This window comes from Lepidothrix coronata, unplaced genomic scaffold (genome assembly GCF_001604755.1).
Source record: "Lepidothrix coronata isolate B3197 unplaced genomic scaffold, Lepidothrix_coronata-1.0 Scaffold165, whole genome shotgun sequence".
Taxonomy (NCBI): Eukaryota; Metazoa; Chordata; class Aves; order Passeriformes; family Pipridae; genus Lepidothrix; species Lepidothrix coronata.
The window spans coordinates 223,470-246,496 of record NW_016690345.1 but is presented as its reverse complement, the minus strand read 5'-3'; the positions used below and the strand labels follow the sequence as shown (position 1 = coordinate 246,496).

Genomic DNA, 23,027 nt, shown 5'->3' with positions numbered 1-23,027 from the left:
GATAAAAGATCCCTGAAAATAGACATGCCCTAAAAAAACCTTTGTCCATGAAACACAAGGGAATTCTATATATTTGTTTCCCTGCTGTGATTTAGTAACAGGTAGATATAAAATCACAAGCTTCTCAAGCAGTAAACCTGGAACAACAAATATGCTGATTAGAAGAAAAATTTGGCTGGGAGATAAAGACCAGCAACTACAGGGAAAATTAAAAATTACTAAAGAGGAAAGTGGGGGGGAAAAACCCCAATCAAATCTTATGACTATCTGACAATCATTTTCTCTCATTGTGTATTGAAAAGAAAAGAACAAAAAAGACAGCTCTGAAAGGTAATAATTTTATGTTTAGACTGAGAAACAAAATAAAATTATACTTTAAAAAAGCTGCCTTAACAAGCTGGAATAAAATCCCAGTTTTGTTTCCTGCACACACTTTGTTTGGCAGGGAGAGCAACTAGCTGTAATTGTGCAAAAAAAGGAGGGTGATATAAATCACCAAAGGTTAATGATCAGGATGTGAACAGAGGGACTTGTTTACAGAAATAGCTCGCAATTTAAAATTTACAAGAGATTTAATGCCACCGCTTGGCAATCACTAAAATCAACAGCCCAGAAAACACTGACATTAAGAAAAATATTACAGTTATAATCATTCCAAAATAAGTCAATTAGTGTTAGGGCAGGCGCTCGCCATTACTTGACCCATTTGGTTTGCACTTAAGTGAAGAGAAAAAAAAAAATCCCCCTCCCTTCCAGCGAGATTACTGAGTTGTGACCTATTTTGCATTCCGTTTCTTACACCATCCCTCTTCCATGCTGCTGGAGATGGTGGTGCTGGAGTGTTTTTTTCACCCCCTCTCCTTGCCTGGTTTCCAAGTAATTCTGACCTTTGACATTTGTAATAATAAAATAAAATATATATATATATAAAAAGGCAGTTTATAATTGTGTTGTTCAAACGAAGGTGGAGGTGTGGGGAGGGGGAAATAAATATATAAAATTCCATGTGCTATTATACAAAAGGCATGACGGCTGTCTTGGGTGGGAAAAAAAGCAATGTAAGTCAATTTGTGAACTTTGGCACCAGGTGACCTTTAGAAATACAACAATATCCAGAATTTACAAGCAAGAGCAGCACATGCAAATGACCCGGCACTGTCTCGCCTCTGGATTAGAGCTGCAAAGAGCATTATGGAGAAGGCTTGCACAAAACAAATTAAGATTGTTACTTAAATGTCACGGCACACTATTGTATTTGGCTACAGATCATTACACCTGATACTAACACTTTTAAAAACTGTAATAACTTGGGAAATATTACATTGAGTGCCCACACGGAGAAAGGGAAAATATATATGTATCTCCTGAAAAAAAAAAATAAAAGGAGAAAATGGGTTCCTGAAGTAATTTAAACATCACCACTCCACGACTAGAGGGAAAGGTCAAGATTTAAGTAAGCTGAAAGGAACACAAATGGCAAAGTGAAAGGCACAACCAGAGAGACGGAAAGCCCAGGTGGAATGACTCTGCAAACACGGGTGGGACAGGCATGCTCGGGGCAAAGCTCACTTCCATGCCCACACTGGGGAAGGGACAGAGGCAAGGAGCACGAAGTTTTGGAGAAGAGGGTTAAAAAAAAGGGGGAAGAGAGGAGGTTTCCATCTGGGACGGGTGGGTTTGTTACCTTCGGTGTTGGTGCTGCTGCTGCTGTATATATTTCGCAGGCTACCAACACGGTTTAGTTTCCAAGCTTTGCGTTTGGCTGCGTCCAGAGAGCAGGAGGGGAAGAGAAAAAAAAGAGAATAAAAATAAAGAAAAAGAAGGGGACCAAAAGAAAAAAAAAAAGAAAGAAAATCAATGAAAAAGGGGAGAAAAGAAACATCAAAAAGCATGTGAAGTAAAATACAAGCACGAGCCTGTTAACAAGTGAAGAGCTCCACACAGAAAATGCACACAGGACCACTCAGCCTCTCCAATCCACGGCCCAGACAGAAAAACTCTTGAGAGGGATTTTTCTTTCAGTCTCTACAACGTGACATGACAAGATTAAATGGATCTGCTATTGGAATAGATAAAAACAGACCAGGAGAAGTAAAAAAAGGCAGGAAGTATTTGTGCAGAGGATACAAGACTAGACAAAACAGCTACTGTAAAATGCGATTTAATTCATGACAGAACAGCCTGACAAGAGCTCCTTTTCCCCAAAAGCCTGTAGGGATCACTTGGTGCCTGGAGTTCACCCTTAAACCTCCTTTTTACATCATCGCCTTTAAAAATTGAAGTGATGATGTAATGACCTTGAATCCTCCTAACCACAAATGCTATTTGTAGTGCTGAGCTTAGAGACATTAAAATCATCATAGAATCACAGAATGGCCTGGGATGAATGGACCTTAAAGCCCATCCAGTCCCACCCCCTGCCATGGGCAGGGACACTTTCTAGCCCAGGTTGCTCCAAGCCCTGTCCAACTTGGCCCCATGCAGGGATGGGGCAGCCACAGCTTCTCTGGGCATCACCTAATTATTCTGAAGAGTGTCAAGCAGACACTGATGCAATCAATGTTTGTTGGTCCTCCCTTCCTTCCCCCCTGGCAAATCACTGCAAAATCAAGGTGTTTATTTGGAAAGGGAAAAAAAAATAAAATCGATCCTTTACACAGAACAGTAACATCCCCATGTTATTAGAATTGACTCAAACTTTGAGATTCTCTGAGCTCCTGGCTGCTGTTTCACAATTAGCAGAAAATATTGCTCAAAAACACTCCACTCCTGTGCTCATTAGGGGAGAGCACATTTTCACCTTCTTTAAAATCGACGTGTTTTGCCTCAAGAGTGAAATCCCAGCATGAGAAGGACGTTCAATCAAAAATATGTTTAGGCTGAGATTCATCAGACAGCAACTGCAGGAAACATCCAAGTACACCAGGACACTGCTGGCACTGCCAGCAACTGAAAAACCAGGGAAGTGGTGGGATTAGCATCCCTGGAAGTGTGACTGTGGCCCCTGGGGACCTGGTTTAGTGGTGAACACGGTGGTGCTGCGTTAATGGTTGGACTCAACGATCTCAGAGGTCTCCTCAGGGACCTTAGACCCTCCCCTCTCCCACCACAGATGCTCCTCACCCTTTGGGATGACAGGGACATCACACAACGTACCGAGTACTGGGATACAATAATTTAAAAGTTTTCTTTCTGTATTTATGAGGGAACTTTTTGAATGCCCCACAAAAGTCAGACCAAATGGCTGCTTTCAGGGAAAAGGAACAGTGACGTGAAGTCATTCCAATCTTTAACAAAAAGCCTGGTTTTCAGCTGAAGAACTAAGGCTGTTAAGCTATATGAGGTTTTAATAAAGCCATCTGCAGGTTTTTATGTCATATACAGAAAAGGAGGACTGGATTCGCGGTGACATCATCAAATCTGAAAGTGTTTTCACTGGGTGCATCCTTCAAGCTGAAAAAAACCTTTCATTTTAACAAGTCTCAGCACCTACAGAGGCACAATTGCCCAGCAGAGAACTTGTTTTTCCTCTAAAACATTTACATATAAATAGGTAAAATCGAGGTTTGGCACCCCTCTGAAGGGAAGATGGTCTGCAGTGCACAGAGACCCTTTCCCAGTCCCTTTTCCATTTTTCACACTTTAATGGCATGTTTGAGTCTGGCTGTGTGAGCAGGAGTGAACTCTCAGCCTGGTTTTCTATTAACCTATTGATGAAATAATCCATTTTAATGTGGTAGGTGTCAGGTCTTTCCCTTCTCTTTAAATAAATGGACTTTTCCCACAATGATGCTGAGGTCCTGATACATCCCAGTGTGTCCTTTCCCACTGATTAGGCTCCAGCCTGTTTGCTCCAGGTGCTCTCCTGGCTTTGAGGATTCAATAGGATTATCAGCAGCAGGGTTTGGGCACTGCCAAGCGCAGCCTCTGCGGGGTGACTGATGTGCCAGGACCCAGTGGAGCCTCCTATCCCACCTGGTTTTGGAATTACAGTGTTGTTACCGACCAACAAGGCTGGAACAGGCGCCACAGGTCATTATTTGCCTGGTTTGGCTTTCACTTATATCACAGGATATTCAGCCGCTCCGGTCTGGGTTCACTTGCTGGGTCCAAAGTTAATTCAACAAAAGCTCTTGTTGCCAACTCTATATATCTATATTCATATTATATCTATATTATATCTACATCTATTATTTATATCATATACACACTTAAACAATCAAATCAACCCCAACTGGTTACCAAGAAAAAGCTGTAAGAAACACTCCATTATGTAACAGCAAAACTCACTAATTAGAAAGATCCTTAAGGCAGATTGATTTGAAGTATCTCCTGGAAGTGTATTCTCTTCCAAAAAAGCCACTAAGAAGTGTCTCTAACTAGAGATTCCAGAAAAAACCCAGAAACACACCTCTCTCAAACATCAAATACCTGGAATGAATTTAACTACATATACCCATATCACCAAGTGCCACATCCACTCAGTTTTTGAGCACTGCCAGGGATGGTGACCCCTCCACTGCCCTGGGCGCCCCTTTCCAATGCCTGACCACCCTTTCAGCGAAAAATTTTTCCTGATGTCCAACCTGAAACGGACTCATACAAATTTGGAAGGGTCAGAAGTGTTTTCTGCTGTGGTTTTCCTACAAAGAACCTTAAACTGCTTAAATCAAACACACCAGGACACTTGTGAGGTGAAGAACTGCTACAGACTGGTTGCTGCAAATGGGGAAAGGCTGTAGAGCACACAGAGCCTGGAGATCATGGAAGCCTTTGCCATGACTTTGTAGGCACTGACTGTGCTTTTCCAGAGGCAATTCCACTCCTTATTTGTGAGGCAGGGACTGTGATGCACATGCTTTGAAGTGGGAGCTGTACAGGTTACTTGATGGCTCTGCAGGTCTTTGAACATCCAAAAACAACCAAAAGAGAGCCCCAAACACTGAATCCAAGCAGAAGATACTTAAATCCAGTGGGAGATGATACATGTTGGGTCTCTCCATGACAATGGAGTGTATGACAATGCAGCTCTGGGAGGAAATCCAGCTGGATCTGGAGACAGAGAGGCCTCCCTTTGCTGATGTTTTTGAGGACTCCACTGTGAGCTGAACTATACCCACTTAACACACACACACTCTGGATGTAAAACAGCCTCTCACATCTTAGAGTGAAAATAGGCATGTTGGTATCATAGAAGAAAACCAGGCTTCAGTAGAACCTTTTGCCAAGATATGGAGTAACTGGGAATCAGTTAAACTTGATCACTCCCAATTACCCCCTCTCTTTGTACTTGTGCAGACAGTAACTTCCCAGCTGTGACCATCCCCCTGCAGACAGAATCTCTGTGGTTGCTTTCTTTAACAGGCCTGCTATTTATTCTCTGTTAATGAATCTACTTGTCCTGTTTTGATTAGGTTTTGTAGTAAATATGTTTACTACCACCACGATCACGTACCATTCTTTCTTAAAGCAGCAGATGTTTGTAGAAGGAATGTACCCACGTGTGATCTGAGGATCCATCTGTTTGGTACCAGGGAAGTTCTCTGAGGATGCTCAAGGTACTGTACTCAATAAAACCTCATATTAACCCCTTTAAGCCTGCACTAATTCAGTTCTCTATACATTTTGATAAGCAGAAATATGCTTTTACTCTTAGGAGACTCTTAATACCTACAGTCTCACCCTTGCTGATCAGCAGAACAGGAATTTGCCCAACACCACCACACTCTTTGGTAAGAGGATGAAAATGATTCCATTAAGATGCAACTCAGGAGATTCTCAGCCCATGGAAACTTGTCTCTGAGACTGTGAAAGGGCTTGACATTGTTTTACCCTATGTGAAAGCAATGACAAAAATTCCTCCAAAAGGGTTAAAAAAAAAAGGCAGCCCAAACCCCAGGCATATCTAATATACGACATTTAGAAAGTAAAATAAACTGGAAACATTGTGTTTCTAGACCTGTACAACACCTAAATTTTAAAATAAAAAAAAAATCAAACCACAAAGTGCACAGAACTTAAAAATCACAGAATCAAAAAATCACAAGATTCTCAGATGGTTTCGGTCGGAAGGGGCCTTCGAGTCCTTCTCATTCCAGTCCCCTGACACAGGCAGGGATGATAAATGTGTCCATCAATTTTCTATAATTTCTAACAAATATGTACAGCTTATCTATTAACCCGGATTTCCAAAGGAAACCTGAACATGACTCTAAAGTTTCCAAACACACCTGTTTGGTGCATGGATGTTATCAAGACATACATCCCAGGGGACTAAGAAAATGGATCCAAGAGACAAAAAGTATTTCATATGGTAACAGTCCTAAATATGCTCTTTTTGGACTCCAGAATACTCAAAAAACAAGCTGATGTAAAGTAAAATAGTAAAGTAAATTACTAAAAGTGCTGAGTTACGGATATTTCCCCAAACACAAGTAAAATTCTCTGTCTGGTACAAAAAAACCCCACCCTTTCCTCCAGAGCTGAAATCCTTCCCAGCGCTCTATTTTAAACCCAGAAAACACTCTAAAAGCAATACTTCAAATCCTATTAATAGTTAATTACGTTTGGCTTCTATTCAGCTTTGAACATTTCAAATGAAGGGAAAAAAAAATGAAAACACATTCATACTTCTGCTCGTGACAGGGGAAAAAAGTTACTCTAATTAAACATTCCTAAAAAATGTTTTTAATTTTTTTTTCCTCCTTGCAATATTTCTCCATCAAAACTTCTGCAATAGGTAAAGGACCCACTGAACGACTTCACTGCCTTTCCAATACACTATAAACACGCAAGATTCGAATTGACAAAACTAAATGGTAATTGGAAACCTTTCTCTTGGTTTTTCATTATCGTGAAGCAGAAAATTATGGCCCCTTTTCTCCACACACAAAAAAATCCCTTCTCAACCACCTAGAAAAACTGTCTTTTAATAAAAGCTTTAGATTATACTATCATATTTCAAAGGCAACGAGCAGTTGAAGCAGCTAATCAAAGGTGTAATTATTTAATGAGCCTCCCCCTGCCACGGAAGGGGCTGTGAGGGCCTGGCTGTGATCACCGGACCACCAGCTCCAGCTCCAGCCCTGCAAAACAACCCGTTCCCAGGGTTAGCTCCTCCAATTTGGGTTGACTACACGAGGCCAGCTGAGCTATTATGGAATTAGGAGAATCAGTCTGTCACTCTGCCACTGCTTTTTTTTTTTTCGGACGCATCTGGACTAAAAATAAAATAAAAAACCAACCGTAAAGAGGTTTTCCTGCAGAGGAAACGAAAACATTGCCCTGACAAGATGTGGTTTGTCAAGATCATCGCTGATTTTTTCACTTCTAATGCTGCATGACAGTTTTCTGTACAGCCCAGCTGTCCCACTCCAGTAATTCACATGTAAAAACCACCCCAAATGTGCTGATTGAAAATTACGTATTTGGCTTAATTGCACTTTAATATTTATATTCAAATAGATCCATATTAATCTACTTCAGAGGAGTGAAGCCAGCTACAGCACAAGCAGGCCCTGAAACTCCATTCCATTACTTAGATCATATCTTTTACACCTGGAAGTATGACAAGAATAACCTATAATCACCATGCATTAATTACCAGAGCTATCCACGAGCTAAGCAAGTGTCCAGCCCACCTTGGCTTATTCCTGGCTTACAACAAAGCAGTTTATTATATCTAAGCCTCAAATGCCAAATATGAACTACTCCTACTATACTTCTTTTGTGGTACTAAATTCCCTTTTCTTTGGGCTACACTATTAGATTTCACAGAATCACAGAATCGTCACGGTTGGGAAAGACCACCAAGATCATCAGCTCCAACCTTCAACCAAATACCACTAAACCATATTGCAAAATGCCACGTCCACTCCTCTTTTGAACACTTCCAGGAACGGTGACTTCATCACTTCACTGGGCATCCCCTTCCATTTGATCCAAGATATTGGCCCTTCTGGAATTTCAAAGGTATTTGAATTTCCACCCAATTATCCAGATTTCAAGATCAGTGTCATGCCTGTAATTGGTATCATCAGAGCTCAGGTGACACCACCACCTGGGATGCCACTGGAAACCAGAGCCGGTGAGGAAGCACTTCCCAACTCTGCACCTTGCAGCTAAATACGACCCCAGGATGCAAGGGGAGACTGACAGAGGCTTCTTCAGACCACTACACCTGGCCAGAATGGCACCTGTGACAACAAACCCTGGTTGATGTGACACCAAAAGCACTCGGGTTTTGAGATCCTTATTGGCAAAGCTTCCACTATCGTGGAATGGCTTGGGTGGGAAGGGACTTTTTAAAGGTTGTCTTGTCCAACCTCTTGTAATGAATAATTATACAAAATACAAAATGCACCATCACTAAATCCAACTCAGTGTATTTGGATGGACAGCGGGAAAAAGCATCCCTGAAGAGGAAACAAGAGTGTGGGTGAAGAATCCAGGGACACTGAGGAAAGGAAGATTAGTGGAGCAGGAGTGGGACATCGAGGGGTTGTGTGGGGTTATTTGCCATCAGCCCAGACACAGTATTGCCTGTGGGAACAAAGCCACTTCCCTGCTCACCCCAGGAAGCACTGCCTTCATGGCACGATGGATTGATCCGTCTCTCAGACCATCAGTTCCACCCGTGGACAAGGAGTCGACGCTCGCCCGGCACAGGCTGACGAACGAGGGGCACTGGAATCCCTTCAGCAAGGATGCACTGCCTGCACCCTTCTCCCTTGGAACACAAAGCTGCCACGTTTGGCTGCTGGTGCCAGCAATTACTGTCAAGAAACCAGCTACAGAACAACAGAAAGAGCTTCTGCTGCTCCTCACTGCTCACTTTTAAAGGATAAACTCAGTGCAGGCATCTTGAAATTTCCCACAGTTTTTGGCCACGAAATTTCTGTTCCAATGTATATCAGGTGTCAGAGTGGAAACTGCAAACTAGAAATAAAATATACTACCATAACTAGTATAACTGGGTGGAATTAATGCCAAAAAGAGCATGTTTGGGGGTTTTTTAGGTGGTAGAAAATCTGTAACTTGTTTGAAGATAAAAAATATTTACATATGAAGGGGGATGGGAAGGTGCTCTCTGCACATCAACGAGCTCCACAGCACCTTTTTGCCAAGGTATCTTAAAAGAAACAAGGGAAAGCTGAGTCAGGACATGGGCAGGACCAATATTTATGAAATTCTTACAGTTCTCATTTACTTAAGATTTTTTGTAGATACAGATGATGAAGTGTTTGATTTTTTCAAAGACCTGGGTATACTGCTTATCTTGCATTTATTTTGTTCAGCATTTATTATAATTATTTTAAAATAAATAAAGGAGACTGCACTACCCTCTGATAACAAAGGAGGCTTGTAAGTCATCTGTATTCTTGTAAGGTAGCAGAAAGGTACATTAGGCATCATTGCCACTTTGGCATTCCAGCTTTTACTTAGTTAAAAGGAATTGAAACATGGAACAGAAATGGGAATTTCCATTCCTATCCTCTCTCATCTTTCTCACTATTTTCTCACCTATTAAATCCGTAACATCCACCCTACTGTAAAAGGTAAGCTCACACTAGGCAAACAAAAACTTAAACAAAAAGATGTCACAAGCTGTTTCCCCTCCTGAAAAAGCAGGTGCTGTCCCTGTCAGCTCCTCAGGACCACCAGACACACCAGACCATAAAGCACAGACAAGGTAACCTTGGTAGAGGATCCAAACCTTGCTCAACAACACAAGTCACCTGAGGTCAGGCAAAAGAACACCTTGTGCTACAGCATTCTGGGAAAGACTATCCATAAGGCATTTCATGGCTCAAATAGGCTCAGCTGCGGCCCAGAGAGGTTGTGACTCCCCATCCCTGGAAGTGTCCAAGCCAGGCTGGACAGGGCTTGGAGCAACCTGGGCTAGTGGAAGTGTCCCTGCCCCTGGCAGGGGGTGGAATGAGATGGTCCCTTTAAGGTCCCTCCCCACACAAACTATTCCATGATCCCATCATATCATCCTTTGCAGAGACCCAGCCCTGATCCAGGCTCATTAGCAGTTTGCCCTCCAGCATGGGCACAGATGAGGAACATGCACACACAACCCCCTTTTGTTTGTTCTGGGGGAATCACATCCATATGTGAGCAGACACAGCACCGCTTCCCACTGCAGCTTTAGATATAGAACATGAATTGTTCCTTAATTTTCATCACGTGTAAAAACAAACAGGAGCCAATCTTCCAGAATTAGGTGCTTAATAGTTCAGCATGTTACTCAGTCCCACGTTAACACAGGGATTCCTTGCTGGAGAAACTAATGGAGAGATTTATTGTGCCAAGGTCTTTTCCTACAAACTACTGAGCCACCTTTAATGATTATTTCTCTATAAACCTGAAAGCTTGTGCTAAAACAGGATGGTCACTCTGGAATCATTTAGGTTGGAAAAAAAGCCCTGAAGACCCTTTTTACCTGAGGTTCTACATCATCCTGCACTGACAGACAAGGTAACTTCCAGGTCCTTCCCCTGACTACACTAGAAAATGCAGACCTGCAGATGTTGGGACCTACAGTGCAAGGAGGACAACCTCAGCAACCTGGTCTAGTGGGAGGTGTCCATGCCCATGGCAGGGAGTTGGAACTGGATGGTCTTTGAGGTCCCTTCCAACCCAAAAATCTATAAATTTCCATTTTAGGACTCCTCAAAGCCCGAAAAATTAAAATCAAATAGCTTGATCAAAGCAGGCAATGGGATAAAGCAGCATGGAATTTTCATACGTAGTTTACAAAGAAGTCACCATAACCTTCCCACACTCTCTGCTCAACCAATGGTTGTGCTATTACCCAACATCTGCCCAGATGCTTTGTACAAATCCCACAAGCTCAGGGTTAACTCGTGACTCTCTGCGGTTGCTCTTACGTGAAGGTTATCATTCCTGTAATTCGACTTTTTTTTCAAAAGCTGCAGTTGCAGAAAATCCCTGGGGAGATGCTGTGATTAGCTCTGGAATGAGGTCGGAAAAAGGAGGTTGCAATTTGACATTTGCATGTTTGAAACACGGTGTGTTCTGGCAGGGACACATAAACACCACGTGGCCGCCTGAGCGAGCAAGGAATTAAGAAGCCACGCTGCCTTCCACCTTCCAGCAAAACCCCCAGGAACAACTGCTCTGGGCCTGGGAAGGTAAATATTTAATCCTGAATTTACATCAGAACCTGGTGTCACAGGCTCCCTTACAAGCCACAGCTCTGAGGTGTTAACTACTAACTGGCTCAACCACAATGGCCGTTACTAATCGCTTACTGAATAATGGAAGTGACACAACTGATAAAAGGTTTCAATCCTGGAAAAAAGTGATTTATAGTACTTCACTCTACTGGCACTGTTATTTGTATGACAAATGGTCGGACAGACACCAGTTAATCTCTGCACACCTCCGAGTCTGATGTGGCAGCCTCTGCCGGAGCATCCAAACAATCAGGAAGCGCTCGCGCCGCGGCCGCGCCGGCGCAGGGGCCGAAGGCTGGGATTCTGTCAAGGCTGAGCCCCAAATCAATTTACCCGATGGGTTTTATTTTTTTTTATTTTTTTTTGGTAGGGGGGAGGAAGAAAAAGGAAAGAGGAGTATCATCATAAAGCAGGGAAGCTGCAGCCTTGCAGCAGGAGGGACCGGCCCTGCTCCTCCAGTGCAGAAATGAAATCATCAATACAAGCACGGCATTAATGATTCCACAAAGCTCCACGTTGTTTATGGATCTGCCCTGATGGCGAAAGCCGAACTGCAGAGTCACACAGAGCTGTCACAACTGGTGCAGCAGAATATCCCCCACCACCACCATGTACTGCAAATCCCATCTTCCCCTTGGACAGGAGACAGGGATGGGGCAGCTTTAAAGGGAGCAGGAGACAGGATTTCCCTCCCTTGGGAAATGAACAGGGCTTTATATTTACAAGCAGCCCATCAAGAACAGCTTCATCTCATTGGTGCTCTTGGTATTATCCCACTCCCTGCAGAAGTCAAACCTATTTTATCAAGCCAGCCTTTCAAAAGCAGCAAATCCCAGCACTGAGCTTCCTTGAGTTTGCTTTATTCCCATGTGTTATTTTTCTTAAAAAACAAAAATCCACTTCTACAAAACCAATGCCCACTTCTCTTTAATGAAGGGGGTGGTTGGAACTACATAGTTCTTAAGGTCTCTTTCCAACCCAAGCCACTCTGTGATTCTATGACTCTAAGAAAAAGAAAACAACCACGCAGGGGGAGAATAAAAGCCAATTTTGCCAACTGAACAAAGTGATGGACCAGAGATTTGTGTATTCACGTGATGCAGTCGGACTGGTACGTTCATAGCTGTAACTCACACTTTGTAAACAACTAACTAAACCCCACACAGCCTCTTCAGATTTACAGGCAGGTTCACAAGCAGTACTGGTTGTAGTTCCTCATCTCATTCTGCTGTTAAAAAAGTGAAATTTAAAATAAACAGCGTGTTACAATCCAGCTAAGCCACAATAAAAACCAGCTTTTACAGGGATGCCAAAGGGTCACACATGGTATTTAAAGGTTACACAGAACTTGAAGGGTCCATTTTGATTATAGCCCACACAGGCAAGTTCTCATTGCCTTCTCCACTATTTGCATACATTATAGGCCTCAATGCAGAGCAGCCCTTGGCAAGTTGCAAGATTTTTTAGGCTGTAGGAGGCCAAGGGTGAGGTATTTTGATCCCCTGCATTTAACTCTTGAAGGAAGAAAACTGTAATAAACAGATGCTGAGGTTCACACAAACAGACACCAGCTGGTAAAAGTGCAGCAGCTTTTGGATGGAGATAACAGATTCCACAGTCATCAAGGCCAGGAAAAAAAATGCTGCAGCAATTGAGAAAGTCAAAATGTGAAGACTAGATCATGCACTTCAGCAACACTCAAAGAGCTAAGGATGGCATTTTTCTGTCACACTGACATGGAAGGGACATAACAATCACAGAATCCCAGAATGGTTTGGGTTGGGAGGAACATTAAAGCTCACTCTGTTCCAACCCCCTGCCATGGGCAGGGACACCTTCCACTAGCCCAGGTTGCTCCAAGCCCTGTCCAACCTGGCCTTGGACACTTCCAGGGATGGGGCAGCCACAGCTTCTCTGGGCATCCTGTGCCAGGGCCTCCCCACCCTGCCAGGGAAGGATTCCTTCCCAATAACTCAGCTAAACCTGGATAGGGAATACAAAGCCCCAGCAGATCAATCTCTGGGTTGGCCACAGGAAGACAGAAGCTCGGTTTGCACGTGCACACGGGAGAACATTCACAGGAGAGGAGGAGAAGGGAGCTGACAAACCAGGAGCAGCAATCAGAATTTTCTCCAGAAGGCTTAGAAGATCCCTGGAGAGGTAAAAGTCTTCCAGGCTGCATTCCCACTAGCAGGAGAAATGTGGATGGAGTAGGAAGATGACTACCATGGGAATCAAGGAAAAAAAATCACCCAGAACACCAAAGAGCACGTAGCTGAAAACAAACCCCAAAAGTTAACTCCTCCCTGGGGCTGGATGGTGGGCACCCATTAACTGCTTCCTGTGATCTGAGGACTAACTCAGTGTACTTGCTCTTGAAAGATAACTGTGATAATGTGGCATTAAAAATTGCTCAGTTTTTTATCACTTGACAATCTCCTGTAAGAGATTTGGACAGCTCTGTTACTCTGCCAGTGGAAATTACTTTCTAACCATATCACATATCAGCCTTCCCATTATTTCACACCAGACCAATGTGAGATTAAATAATACACAGATTCTTCAGGATCCCTTCCCTCTTTTCAGCTACAAGCATAATATCCATTTTTTTTCCAGTTCTCTGCAATGTTCCCACTGCTACAAGAACCCTTCAAAATTACATGACAGTTGATTGGAAAGTTCTTAAGTCAACTTTGTAGGACTCCTGCCCACAGCTAATCTGGTTGTGCAGATATAAGTAATAAATAAATAAAACACACACTGTAGAGGAACTTTAGCTGTCACGTAACTGTTTAGAAGTACAAAATTAAGGTGAGCTGAGTTCTTATCTCTTTTTCTCAGTGACAGCAAATTTCTTGTTTTTCCTTTCTGAAATCAGGATTCACTGTTACAGTCTTTCATCAGGCATTGGAGTCATACCATGGCTAGAATTTATTTGTTGCTAATGAGTTTAAGGAATTCCTCTTTCCTCAACCTTACACACCTCACATTCTACAGACCACCAATTCTTTTTAAATATAATTTTTAAAGATCTTTCTTGATAGCTTTCTAATATCTTTAATTTCCTTTATCAACCAAGACATTTTCCATCTACTGATTCATATTCATCACCTTTGCTATCCTTCTCACTGACACTTCCCTGCCTTGTCTCCTGCACTCCCCCCCTCAACCACAGTGCTTTTTAGAACACAGGCATCCTTTGGAGTGCAGAACTGTAAGGCCTGTGCACTTCACCCTTCCTAAACATTTCCACACTCTTCACCTAATTATGTCCAACCCACACAACTTCTGTCACTGTTGCTCAGGATTATAGAAAATGTGTTAAAAGCTTTGAGCTTGTGTACATGTATATGTATTAATGAAGAGAACTTTGATGTGTTTGCTCAAGGCAGAGGAGTTCAGCTTCTCTTGTACCACCTCAGCTTCGAGCACACGACTTATTGCCCAGTTACTTACTCTGCATCTCCCAGGCATTGTGAGGGATTTGCATGACCCTGCTGTATTTTTCTAACCCAGCAATCAGCTCTCCAAAAGGAAGCACAGGCTCTCTCCCCCTTCCATGTGGTGTTAATGTGCAGGTAGTTGCAGTAATTGATGGCACAAAAAACCCATGACACAGTGGTACAAAACTACTGCCAAAACACTGTGCCATCAAATATAGTGAAGGTTGATACAGATTATTTTTTTAGGGGGCATTTCTACATGTGCACACAATTGAAAGACTGCCTGTTGGGTAGGCAAGAACAAATGGGTTTGGTAAAGAAACTAAGCATGAAAAGCCAAAAGCAAGGTGCAATCACAGGTAATATCAAGCTCATGACAAAGTCAGAGCTGTCAACCAGACATTGATCTGTTGGGTTTCCTCCAGACCAATAAAACACTGTCTTCAGGGAAGCCTTAATGTCACTGAGAGGATACATACCCCTGAAAAATGCTGTAACCAACCGAGTCAGCTTTTCCCGTTTGAAATGGGCATACACTGCACGTACCAAACCCCCCCGAGTAACTGATGGGTACTCTCAGGTTACTGTAACGGGTGGAGGACCTCACCCCACTGATTGATGTAGCTCAGGGAAGCAGTTTCACCCCCAAAATGGAGGGGAAATAATGAAACCTGTCCCCAGAGCCATACAGCTGAGATATAATCAGGGATTTAAAGGAGAGTTTTTCTAGTTAATCTCTCAGCATTTCCCCAGTTCTCATTTCAATCTAGTCCATCCCTCCCACCCCCTTGCAAAAGCAGCTGGACTTCTGACTTACATGACCATTATGGAGGCTGTAGGGTGTTTTGGCAGTACCTTTTACTTGCAGGCAAAAATCTCCCTCTCCTCTTTCCACAAAGCTTCTTGGGGGGAAAAAAGGGGATAAAAAAAATTTCATTTCGGATTTGTCAGTCAAAATCTCAGGCGCCAGCACACTGAATGAAATGACAGAACCCTTTTGTACTTTGCAGGGTCTCCATGATCCACTCTCCTTCACAACTGGAATGAACAAGAACCTTCTTAATGTTTCTTGTATATCCAGTGCCCTCCTCCAAGCAAGACCAAAGCCCAGAATGATTTGACAAGGAAAGACTTAAAGAGATTCAACGTGGTGGCTCCTGCATTGCTCAGAAATTCCTCTTGGATTTTATTCTGGCTCTGGGGGACAGTTTATGTCTCTCTTTCCTTCTTTTTTCCGAAGTGTGGCAGGTTCAACTTTGTGCCTAACAAAGCGTCCCTCTACATTTTCTAGACGAGCCATTGAGTAGCATTAGGACAAATTATGGGACCTGATGACATGTAACAGGAACATCTCCTCCAGTCAGAGGCTGTGGAGGAAATAAAAAGCCTGAAAGAACTATTTCTGGCCAGAAGAAGGAAACTTTATCCTCTTCACTGGTATAAGGAATTGCAGATGGTGAAATACTTCAGTGAACCATAAAGCAGAGTTTCCTTGTACTACGACTGTACTGACTTCACACAACGTGCAGAAGACACAGCAGAAGACACAGCCTCTCCTTTGGCTTGTGGAGCTACAACAGACAACGTGAAAACCTTTGAAAATCATCCTATTTAGAAGTAAAATTGCCTTTCCCAGGTATTTTCTGTCCTTCTTTGCCACCAGTCTTCTCTGTGGAAACAACCTGCACGAAATCAGTGTTTCCACTGGAGCCAACCTGCCTCTGCCCTTACCAGCTGTGGTGCCAACAAGCTGGAGCTGTTGGGATATTTTGCATGTGGAGAAGCAGCAAGGTTCATTACAAATAGATTATTTATGATTAAAGAGTTCATTATGAATAGATTGATTATTCCCAAGTATTTTCTAAGTGTTGTCAGCTGTTCCCCTGGGAACAGCTTTTCAATAACATCCACAACTTAAAGAAACAACTGATGAACTATATTGGTATGTTTATGAATACAGGCAGCAGGTATTCATCAATACACTTAAAAGAAAAGCAAAACTCTACTTCCAACCTCCTCCATGGTTATTTTTCATGTCATAACAGTTCTGAGCATACCCTGTACTCTTTAGTTAGTAATAAGCCAGAGTACTGCACTTAAAACCTTTGCTATATGTAATTTTGTAGAACCAGATCCTGATGTTCTATGACTCTGGGATTCTATGTAAACCTGCTCTATTAGTCAACTGTTAAAAAATAAAATAAAATAAAATAAAATAAAATAAAATAAAACAAAACAAAACAAAACAAAACAGTGCCTCAGATCACACCATAAGTTGAAGCCCAGGTCTCCTTTTCCACAGTGGAAAACCTCCCCACCATTCCAGTACATCCCATTCCTCCATGAGACACTAAGAGTCTGTCACCAAAGCTCACCCCCTCACTTCACATCTGGGATCCAAAGGTTAAATATAAGAAATGGTGACCTAATTAGTAATGAGCTTTGCCTCAACAAACTGGTATCTAATTGTATACAGAGACACTGAGAGATAAGGATTACAGATGACAAATCACTAAAAATTAATCAATTTTCACATTCTCCTTATAATCACTCTGGATCTTCACACCAGAGTCTTTATGTAACCTGGTGAGTATTAACTTACATTTTACCTCCTTATTAAAAACATTAGGCACATATTAATCTATGATTTATTACAATTAGGTTTGTTCTAATTTAATTAAACATCGAGGCCTCTTAAGTATTCTATGAAACTCAGGTATGTTGCCTGGCAAGTGGGGATTTTCTGAAAATAATTCTTCAGGAATCCTTGGTGATCTTTTAAAGCTCTCTGAATGGGGACTATCTGTCATTGATGAGTGCTTAGTTTGAGGATGAAATTGTACATTTGTTATTTCATACAAACACAGAAGGGTTTGGGTTGGAAAGGACTTTAAAGACCATCTCATGTTACAGGGCACAGACCACACCCCTTGTGAGGCTGCATCAGATCACACACGATGCTGACATGTCCACATGCAGAGTATTTCCCCTTCACACCCTGGAGCCAGTAACTTGCAGCTGAAGTCAGAATAGGAATGTCAGCATGAAAACCTCCCAGCTCATCTTACTGGTTGTGGCTGATCCTTCCAGCTGGGTAAAACTGTGTTAGAAAGACCCCCCATGTTTCTGTGCCACAGCAGATGAAGTATGGCAAGGATGCACTGTGAGCCCAAGGGAATGAGTCACTGGAAATGGAAAATACCTTAGAAAACTTCATATTCAAAATACTTTCCTAGTAATAACTGGAATGTCAGCGTTTCCCTGAAACAAACATCATCCAAAGCTAGATGACCTTTAAGGTCCCTTCCAATCCTAACCATTCCATGACTCTAAAAGAAACATAATTTAATTAATACTAGTGGGTGAGAGACACCTCCAGAGACTGCAGAAATCTTTCTAAATCATCACTGAAGAGCAAAAATCCACATACTAGTCCACTGGGTAAGTACTGTCAGATTTCCTCCACTGCATCACCTTTCCAAGCTCAGACTGCTACACCATTCCTGTGATAAACACCACGTCTCACCATAAAATCTGAGTTTGTTACTTTAAAAAAAGGCAAGAAGTTCTTTCTATCTGACCATTCCCAGCCCACTGACGGGCAGCACCCAACCAAAAAGTGATGATGTGTATGACAATGCTGACATTAAGCCCAATGCAATAGGATTGCTTCCAATTTTCAGGTTAAGTAAATGCTGAACTGTACTTTTCTGTATAAATACGATGGTTAAAGCATTCAAGTTGTCTGGAAATTGGCTGAATCCCTTTGGTGTTTTGTTTACCACTACCAAGTATCACCTTGGCTGAAAAGCCCCAGCTTTTATTATTATCACAAACCTGTCACCATCACTAACAGTTTTCAAATGAGGATTTAAATACTAAAACGTCCTTTCCCCCCCTATTTTTCCTTTGAAATTCTAGCCTGCAAGACAACAGCACACTGAGCACCCACGGAAGACCCAAAAGGAGGAGCCTGGGAAAGGAGAAATAAGAGGGAGCTGAAACTGTCTTGGAGGGAGCTGCCAATTCCTTGTCAAATGAAGCAGAGGCAGAAACACTCTTTGTAATCCATCACCACAAACTGCAGCTCGTCCTGCCCAGATTAAAAAGACGGATTCAAAGCACTGGGGAAGGAAGTCAAAGTCAAGTCAATGCCGTGTTGGCCTGAAAACCCCAGCGAGGCCGACACAGGGGCCACACCACCCCTGCTGGGAGGAACCCCTGCGGCCTCCCGGGGGAGAATCACATTCTAACAAACAGGATTTTCTTTTTAAAAAGCATGCAGATGTTTCCCACACTGCAGCATCCCATTCAAGTGGGAGATTTGCTGTGATTTACTGAGTCTCCCAGGAGCTGGTGATGTCACTGCAGAAGTCACGCTGCTAAAAAGGAGATACTTGTAAGGTATCATCTGCTACTGAGGAATCTGTTCCATCACTGTCTCCTTCCAGCTCCTAGATAAAGAATCCTTTGGGAATAGCACATATTCCCAGAGGCAGTGTTGACAGCAGCCTCAAACAACAGAGTCCACACTCAAAGAAAGTCATCACAGCCAAAACCAGAGAAATTTCCCTCCCCCCCGCCCTTAAAAGTTTTCCTTTCCAAGGCCTTTACCTTCTTCATGGAGTCAAATATGGAAAATTCAGAGCTGCCCATGGACCTTCTGGTTTATTATGACTTAGGCACTAAAGGTTTGGTTCAAAACCTCCCAAAGATGCACCAAGGGGCCCCAGACTCAAGAACTTCCCCCTCAGCGTGGGCAGGAGGAGGCTGAGGAGCACCTGGCACAGGGATCGAGCACACACACACACTCAGAGGAGCTTCTCTCACAAAGGAGGGGAAACAACATTCCCACAGCTCTTGTGGGCTGCCTAGAAGTAGTAAAACATTATCACAAAATACATGTAAGTCCCTCCAAACTAGGATGTGGCATTTCAGACAATAGCTGAACCCGAAATGACTGGAAGAAAACCCAACAGCTCTGTTTCAGAGAGAAAAAAACCACCAAGACTACTTCTGTTTTGTTCTTAATTCTGGTCTGGCCCCTATGTGGCAGGTGAGAACTGATCTTAAAGAAAGAATTAAAAAAAAAAATTAAAGCTGCTTTTTAAGGGGTAGGACTGGCCAGCATAGGATTGATTTTAGGGGAAAAAACCCACTCACAATCCAAATAACAGGGAAGCAGTAGAAGAGGGGCAGTACCATGAGGGAGGCATTTAGTGGCAGAAACACCTTCAGAAAAGGCTGACAGCCTACAGGACTGCAAAGATTTCAGGCAGGAAGAGAAAAATAATACTGATTAGTGGGAAAAAACCAACTTGGGGTGATACCAGAATATTTTCACTGCATCTTTTCACCGCCTATACAGCACATTCCAAGCATCAGCTCTTCATTCGATGCAGGGATAATACAATGTTGTACTTCAGCCTAAAGTCCTGCTCCAACCTCCTTAAACTGCACATGCATCCAAAGATTAGATACTGTAGGATATTCAAATGTGAGAGACCAGAACAAGAAGCATAACTGACAATTAAGTATTTCCTTATCTGGTGCTTGGGAGTTCAATACGAACGGCTTTAATGATTTTATTTTCATTTGAAGGGATCTGAATGAAGGAAGACGGGACATTTTTATAGGGGGGAAATTACCAGCAGCCTAATCAGCCTCTGAGACAAGAGAATCTGAACGAAGGACCCAGCTACCGACCCTTTGCTTCTTTAAAAGCACACGGATTTATTCTCATTATGGGATGACAACAGCCCTGGCTCTGCTTGGGAACGTCAGCTTTGTACCACCTGCAGACAAACCCAATGTTTCCTGGCACAGGTGCCAAAAAAGACGCGTTCTGGCAGCCTGAAGGTTAAACTGGATTAATTCCTAAAACCTGAATACTGATCCGCTGTCATTTGACATGTGCTCAACATGTGTGCTCAGCAGCAACTGGAAATGAAATATCTTAAATATTATCAAACGGTACATCATTAAATATAAATTAGATGGAAACAGGGGAAAGCTAAAAATTGACTAGGAGTTCAGCTCCTCTAAATGGCTAATACGGCCATTTTTCACCTGAAGCCCTCTCCAATACAGTTTTGCCATTAAGCAAAAACCCAAAGAAAGGTAATCAATTCCAACTAAAAAGCACTTCTCCCGGAATGACTGCACTTCAAACCCCTGGCTGGCTGCCAGCCCCCCCAGACAACAGCCATCAATGTTTCTGACTATCACAGGAGCACGAGGGGCCATGCATAATTGACTAGAAGATGGGCTAAAACTGTGCCCAATCAGTGTGTGATCAAAACCGCGTGGAATATTCAGCGCCACTTGATTACACGGAGGCTCGTCCTCCCGCTCTCCTCATGAAATCTCTTCAAGGTCCAGAGTACTGTAATAAGATCATTACTGTCAAGCGGTACGAATCGCAGGCAATGAGTCTTGGGATAGGAAGTCATACTTCACAAGCTCCTCTGGTCTTCCTTCCCCCCCCCCCTTTTTTTTTTTTTTTGTATTTTACTGCGTGTTGAGGCAGCAAGGCGACGAGGTGACAGATAATGATCACATCACTGTGTGGCAACTAGAAAGGCACTTTTAAGAAGGAGCACAGAGAAATCAGCTCAAGAGAAACTCAAACAAATTTTTTTTAAGGGCTTCCCCCCCCCCCGAAATTAAATAGAATTAAACTGTGCAGTATTCTCCTTTCATGAATTGTGATTTAATGTCATTGAATTTAATCATTTGACAGATTTTCATATTATCCCAAAGCCTATTACCTCACAGACAAATGGCCAATTTTCTCCAGCTCACGCTCACAAAAGAAACCTCTATTAATTTTTTTTCCCTTTTTTGGAGAGGGGGGAAGTGGTGGAAAATGTCAATGATGAGGCCTGCTCAAGTTTTCTTTTTACCTACTGCTTCCTGCAGTCGCACACTACATACGATGCATAACATCTATCACAAGTAACGGGTCTGTGAGGAGAAAGGTGGAGGGACAGAAAACAGGAGATGAAAGCACAGGGTATAAAATAAACATGCAGCAAACTCAACCCTGAAAACTCCCCCAGGGCACGTGAATCTGCAGGGACTTAGATGGGAAGACACCGAGTGTCTGCTCGCTGAATTTGGCAGCACGGAATTATCATCAACAAATGGGTTGGGTTGGGAGGGACCTCAAAGCTCATCCCATCCCACCCCCTGCCATGGGCAGGGACACCTCCCACTAGCCCAGGCTGCTCCAAGCCCCGTCCAACCTGCCCTTGGACACTTCCAGGGATGGGGCAGCCACAGCTTCTCTGGGCAACCTGTGCCACCCCCATCACGGGGAAGAATTCCTTCTTAATATCCTTTCTGAACTTACTCTTTCAGTTTAAAGCCAATATATGCCTATTCAGCCATGTATTTAGTACAACTGTTCATATGTATCATTACCTCCTCAGTTTTGTTTGGAATGGTTTTTGAAAGGCACCACAAACATTCTGAGAAAGACTCAAAATGAAAAGGGGAAAAATGTTCTTGATCAAAAATAATTCTTGATCTATAGATTATTATTAAATCTGAAAGTCTAAGAGAGCTGCAAAATAATCCCACCAGCATTAAAAGGGAGCAGAACCATCTGTCTGCAATGGCAGAATACAGAGAGTGTTTGTGCACCTCTTGATTGTGAGTTCTTTTCAGCCAAGAGCACGTTCATAACCCCAGGGTAGATCAGACCTACTGACCATTCCCCCTTGAATTCCAGGTTTGAGCTACCCATGGCAAACCTCCACAATCAGGGCTTCTGAAGGCAATTACTTAGGACTTCCACTCTTCAAAGGAAGCTGCTTCCCACTGTCCCTCTGAGCTGATGAGTCCAAGTGCACAAGCACCCCTCAAAAACTAAGTCTTCCTTCTACACCAAACCAGCTTGTTGATCTGAACTGTGACACTTTGCCTCACGAGGTCATGTATGTGGTGGACAGGAGGACAAAGTTATATTGAACACAACGACCTTACTTTAGTATTTTCATTCACTACAGCTTTATAATCCACAACCATCTCATTTTCATTTCATCTTAACTTGGGTATACTGATTCAGAAGGATATTACATGGTCTTATGCTCTGGAAAAATGGAACTTCTAGATCAGACATCCTTATTCAAGTAACAAAACAGAACTAACTTTTCCAGTAGGATTAATATTTTACGACATTTAATTTTGAAGAAATTTTAAAGTAACTTAATTATTTAATATTTTACTTCTTGCTACCTTGTAAACATCATCTTGTGGACATCAGGAACCTTTTCCATACCCAAGGTCTCTGTCTCAGGCTGACAACACACTGCCAAGGACACTAATCACCTGAAGCCAGTAAAATGCTAAGGTGTCACTTGTTTTCATTCAATTA

General features: G+C 42.6%; 1 protein-coding gene across 10 annotated transcripts in view; it reads right to left on the bottom strand.

Moving 5' to 3' along the window:
- Positions 1-23,027, bottom strand: part of AGAP1 (ArfGAP with GTPase domain, ankyrin repeat and PH domain 1) — a 292,625-nt gene that overhangs the window by 55,422 nt on the left and 214,176 nt on the right. For 6 of the 10 annotated variants that reach the window (XM_017829561.1, XM_017829556.1, XM_017829562.1 and 3 more), the window contains one exon: positions 1,685-1,762. The exons of the other annotated variants lie outside the window; for them this stretch is intronic. In XM_017829561.1, coding sequence (XP_017685050.1) covers positions 1,685-1,762 — 78 coding nt within the window. The remainder of the gene's footprint in view (positions 1-1,684; positions 1,763-23,027) is intronic. 10 annotated transcript variants of the gene reach the window in all.